General features: G+C 44.5%; 1 protein-coding gene across 1 annotated transcript; it reads left to right on the forward strand.

The window, feature by feature from the left end:
- Nucleotides 1-3099: 3099 nt before the first annotated feature.
- LOC109776579 (magnesium-protoporphyrin IX monomethyl ester [oxidative] cyclase, chloroplastic) lies at nt 3100-5580 on the forward strand. Its single transcript, XM_020335241.3, has 5 exons — nt 3100-3682; nt 3780-3844; nt 4244-4571; nt 4663-4761; nt 5012-5580. The coding sequence occupies exons 1-5, from the start codon at nt 3194-3196 to the stop codon at nt 5273-5275; spliced, it is 1245 nt and encodes a 414-aa protein (XP_020190830.1). The 5' UTR covers nt 3100-3193; the 3' UTR covers nt 5276-5580.
- Nucleotides 5581-5889: the final 309 nt, after the last annotated feature.

A 5889-nucleotide genomic window follows, 5' to 3' on the forward strand; every position in this document is an offset into this window, starting at 1 on the left:
TGAAGGTTTGGAGGCCCCCTTAAGGTCTACCGCTAGTGGTTGAGAAACGCCTTCGTGGTGTTGTCTCAAAGGGAGAATAGGGTGAGCCTTCATGGCGTTGGTGTGCCTTCGTGGTAACATCCACCTCTCTAATGGTGATTAGCTTCCCTCCAAGGAAGTGAACATCGAGATACATCCTCGTCTCCGCGTCTTCGTTTATCCCTAACCCTAGCCACTACTTGTGGTTTACTTTGGTCTCTTGACCTTGCATTCTCTATATATTGTTGTCCTCATTATATTGTGTTGGCTATTTCCTTGTAGAGATTATTTTGGCCTACAATTTATATTCCGCAATTCATACTTGGTACTATTGATATATCTCGTGATTAGTGTGAATTGTTATCTTTTGTCATACACTTTCATATCTTGTGATATTGCTCAAGTAAGTTTGTGTAACTTACTTGTGCTTGTTAGTATCCTTGTTCTGCTCACCTCATTTACATTAAGTTGTTGGCGCACTTAGTTGAGCCTAGTATTTTTAGGATTTGTGCTTGAAAAGTATCCGCTTAGTTTATTTTCGCATTAGGATAAAGCCAAATCCGTAAAAGTTTTTAAAACGTCTATTCACCCCCTCTAGGCGGCATCGTGGTCCTTTCAACCTACCATACTTTTGTAGTTTGTAGATGCTTCAACACTTAATGGATCACCTTTCTAGCCTGGCCCAAAGATTTTAACCCCGCGTCCACTTGTATATCTCTCCCTCGCCAGGCCTGGCATGAATACACGTATCCGTACTTGGCTCCGCCCACTTATCGAAACATATGGAGTGGCTTAGGAAACTTAACTTCGAATTATTCTTAGGCATAGACCGCATTAGATACATACTAGTGAGGAATCCAAACTCCCTGAGAATACTCTCCTATTGATTCCAACAACTGTTATTTCACATCTTGCACTCTTTCATTTTACTATTGCATTTTCTTGTCTGCAATATTTCAAACTTCCGTTTTCACTTTGCTTTAGATCACAACTAACTTTCAAGCACAACATTATGAACCCCTACAAAACAAAAAATAGTCCATTTTCGGTGCTCCCTGTGGGAAAAAGGCTATAACTAAACCTTGTGCACTTGCAGGCCATCAACCGAAAGAGAGAGAGAGAGAGAGAGAGAGAGAGAGAATGAGAGAGAGAGAGTCATCGAAGAGGTTTAGGGAGACGGCTGGGTAAAGGACTATAGCGAGTGTAGCAGTACTAGTGGCATGCCAGAATAAGCCCAAACCACTAGTAAGTGGGTCCCCGAAAGCGGGCCTGGCTTTAAGACACTACTGGCGTGCAAGAATTAGTCCCACACCACTGGTAGTTGTCATGTTACTGGCATGCCCTTCAGGTAGCATGCCACTAGTGACTTGTTTGAGGGTCAGTCTGCTGGGCCCACACACTGGTGGCGTGTGCATGTTTGGCCACTCCACTAATAACCTATTATTGCCGGTATGGCTATATTTGGGCACGTCGATGATATTTCGGGCAATTACACCCATACAACCGGTATTTAGGCAAAATACCAGTGGCGCGATTCCCTGGTGGTGCGCCACTAATGTAGACTGCCTATAAGAATTTCTGCACTAGTGTTTGCCTTTATCTTTGACTTAATCATTTATGTATTCTTTCTTTGACTCGTTGACCATCAATACTTGCTTGGACATTTGTTGATAGGGGTGACTTGCTTGGACTCACGTGGCCTACTTCGAAATTTGTTGACCTCCTCAACTTTGGTTGACTGTCATCAATTTGTATTGACCGTCCATGTGTTGTGCCATGTAGGATTGGGGTGGGACCTCGGGTATAGTTTTGGCTATTCCCTCTATAGGACCAATGAGGACAATCGAGGCAATTGACTATTTTCGCAACTATATCATGAAAATTCTATGTTTCTCATTGGTGATCGCCGGATGGGAGGCTAAACATCTCCCTTTCCTTGTGTACAAATCCAAAGTGTTCTACTCCAATTAGTGTGTGTGGTTTTAGGTCCAAATTGCTTAACAAGAAAGTGCTTTTTGGAGATTGACCATACATATACTTCCAAACTACTTTCCTATTGATTTTCAAGTGTTGGTTGCTCACAACATATGGAAAGTAGCCATCTATTGTACTGTTTGTCTTGATTCATACATATACATCCAAGCAAGTAAATAGGCAACAGAATGCTAGTATTGCCTAACAAGCTATGTGGTGCAAACGACGAGGTAGGGACCTTCCCTATAGTTTTTTCGTTCAAAGAAAAACTATGTGGTCCAAATGAGGTTTCTCACATTTATTTTTCGACCATGTCAGTGGAAACTTTTGATCATTTCTTTTTGTGAAGTGGATTTCGCTATTGATAATTCATGGCCAGATACTTGTCGCATCATGGCCAATGTTCCCAATGGTTTTAAAAGAAGGAGAAAAGCAACACCACCACCATCACCACTAATTTCCCTTCGCATACATTCACGAGCTAAAAAGACAGTAATCGATTTGTCCATAAAAGAAAATTGCGCGCCTCTTGTTCATTTCTTTTCAATTATATTACCCCGCTGACTATAAACTATGTAGCTTCGTATATTCAACGTTAACTAGGTGCCTCGTGGTTCGATTGCAACTAAAAAGATACTCTGTTTCCTCGTAAGAAAACCAAATACTAGCATATCTTTATAGCCATTAAGATGTTACACTATATTTAGGTCACGGGAATGTCCATCTAGTTGGTTAACAAGAAATTGATTGCATATAGTCAATCGGTTTTCACCTCAAACCATGGTTAGAGGTCATAATTTAGTACATGTTGCTTTGTTCTTCCGTGGATTTTACCCTAGTTTAATCACATGCGGCTGCTCTCCTTTTGTGTGTAAATAAACAATGATACCAACTCTGAAACAACAATAATAAGCAAAGCAAAAGGGCCTTGCAAGAAGAAGAAGATATATAATTCCTTAAATAAAGAGAATGATGAAAAAAGGTGAGATGGGCGTGTGGTTAGATTGGCCTGCTGTACACATGGCGCGCGCCCATTTGAAGCCGAAGATTACACCTCATCACCGCCTTATCGCACCACCCTATCTCTTACATGTCAGCTCTCAGCAGCAGCTGCTCTGCTCTGCTCTGCTGCATATACACCGCTCCCTCTCCGTTCCCCCGAACTCTTCGCTCCCGTTCCGCGCTGTCCGTCTCACACAGGATGGCGTCCGCCATGGAGCTCTCCCTCCTCAACCCCGCAATGCACCACCACGGCATCGCGGCCAAGACGGCCTCCCACCTCCCTGTTCTCCCCGCGCGCCGGGGCGCCGTCCGCTTCCGCGTGAGGGCCGCCGCCGCGGCGCCGCCTGCACCCGCCGCGAAGCCCGGCTCGCCCAAGAAGCGGGGCAAGACGGAGGTCAACGAGTCGCTGCTCACGCCGCGCTTCTACACCACGGACTTCGACGAGATGGAGCAGCTGTTCAACGCCGAGATTAACAAGCAGCTCAACCAGGACGAGTTCGACGCGCTGCTGCAGGAGTTCAAGACGGACTACAACCAGACCCACTTCATCCGCAACCCCGAGTTCAAGGAGGCCGCCGACAAGATGCAGGGCCCGCTCCGCCAGATCTTCGTCGAGTTCCTCGAGCGCTCCTGCACCGCCGAGTTCTCCGGGTTCCTCCTCTACAAGGAGCTCGGCCGCAGGCTCAAGGTTCGTGTACCACTTCTTCTTCTTCTCTGCTCTTGCATGTGGGCATTTCGTCGAGCAGCTGGTGGGTGTGCGCTGATGCCCGCGTTTCCTTTTTCAGAAAACCAACCCGGTGGTGGCTGAGATCTTCTCGCTCATGTCCAGGGACGAGGCCAGGCACGCTGGGTATGTAATTCCGCTCTTATTCCCATCAATACAACGCAATACAATACAATTCGATTGGGCGTAGTCAGAACCCAAATGCATTGACTATGACCAGAAATGCCTTCTTCTCTCATGTAAAAAGTTTAAGCTTCAACTCAATTTCGCAAGAATTATCAACTATTCATCCGTTCCTAAATATAAGTCTTTGAAGAGATTTCACTATGGACTATATACGGAACAAAATTAGTGAATCATACTCTAAAATGCATCTATATACATCCGTATGTGGTCCATAGTGGAATCTCTACAAAGACTTATATTTAGGAACGGAGGGAGTATTAACTACTACTACTAGTACTGTAGTTCAGTTCTCAGCATGATTTGTGTTATTCATAAAGAAACATGATTCGTGCTGTGTAGGTTCTTGAACAAGGGGCTGTCCGATTTCAACCTGGCTCTGGACCTCGGCTTCTTGACCAAGGCTAGGAAGTACACCTTCTTCAAGCCAAAGTTCATCTTCTACGCCACGTACCTGTCCGAGAAGATCGGCTACTGGAGGTACATCACCATCTTCAGGCACCTCAAGGCCAACCCGGAGTACCAGGTGTACCCCATCTTCAAGTACTTCGAGAACTGGTGCCAGGACGAGAACCGGCACGGCGATTTCTTCTCCGCGCTGCTCAAGGCGCAGCCGCAGTTCCTCAATGACTGGAAGGCCAAGCTCTGGTCACGCTTCTTCTGCCTCTCGGTAAAGCAAGCTAATCCCTGCATTTTCTTCCATGGGAGTTTGCCATGTCCCTCTTTCTAACAGCTGCGTGCAATTGGATGACATTTCGCAGGTGTATATAACCATGTACCTGAATGACTGCCAACGTAGTGCCTTCTACGAAGGAATTGGTCTCAACACCAAAGAATTCGACATGCATGTCATCTATGAGGTAAAATGAAGTGGCTTTTCCTGTTTGTATACTCAATTATGACATGAATGACCTAGTTGCTTCATTGAGTGTTTTATTAGGCAGTTTCTGGAGAGCTGCTCAACATGACAATAATGACCTTTCGTACAATAAACATCACCCCTATGAAGCATTATACTCTAGTTTATTTACATGCTTACTATGACAATATTTGAGCTTCGACGTGAATCAAGACCTCTATTGATGATACTGTTGGTGCATATCTCTGCAGACCAACCGCACGACGGCGAGGATCTTCCCTGCTGTACCGGATGTTGAGAACCCTGAATTCAAGAGGAAGCTAGACAGGATGGTAGATATCAACCTGAAGATCATTTCTATAGGAGAGTCCAACGACATGCCCCTGGTGAAGAACCTGAAGAGGGTTCCTCTTATTGCCCAACTAGTGTCTGAGATCATCGCTGCGTACCTCATGCCCCCAATCGAGTCTGGCTCCGTTGATTTTGCCGAGTTTGAGCCCAAGCTTGTCTACTGAATTTGTAGAAAAAGGATCCATCTCTGCCTTTCTTTTCAGACATAATCATGCATCATGCTCCTGGAGAGTCTCTGAATGAGCACATGATCCATGGTTAATTAACAGGATCTACATCCTCCTGTGCTCATCTGTAAAGTATTAAAACTCGGCAAGTTTTTGCTTAGTCACATCAACATGTAAGTGGCGGTGAACTGCATCAGAGCATGTGTTCCGGTTTTGCTTCAGGTGGAGAAGCATATCTGAAGTTGTTATGTAACTTGTGTCGATACTTGATTAAATAGCAATATAGCATCCGATTTTGTAGACATGTTATGTATCACACATGGCATGTTGTTAGGTCAACAACGGCATTGACATTTTATTACCGTAAATGTATGCACAAAATTAAAGAGTAAAAAAAGAAATTAAAGAGTAAAATTCATGAAAGTGCATCTATTTGTACAAAATATCACAAAACGATGCCCTTAGGCAAAGTTTCAAGAAACTACATATGGCTTGGCAAAACATATGGAAAACTACACTTTTATGTGGAACTCTGTAACAAAATGTGACCTCTTTTTGTGCCACGATAGCATTTCCCTACATGGATGGAGTGTGGTTAACATTGTGAGTTG

Source organism: Aegilops tauschii, chromosome 3 (assembly GCF_002575655.3).
Source record: "Aegilops tauschii subsp. strangulata cultivar AL8/78 chromosome 3, Aet v6.0, whole genome shotgun sequence".
Lineage (NCBI taxonomy): Eukaryota > Viridiplantae > Streptophyta > Magnoliopsida > Poales > Poaceae > Aegilops > Aegilops tauschii.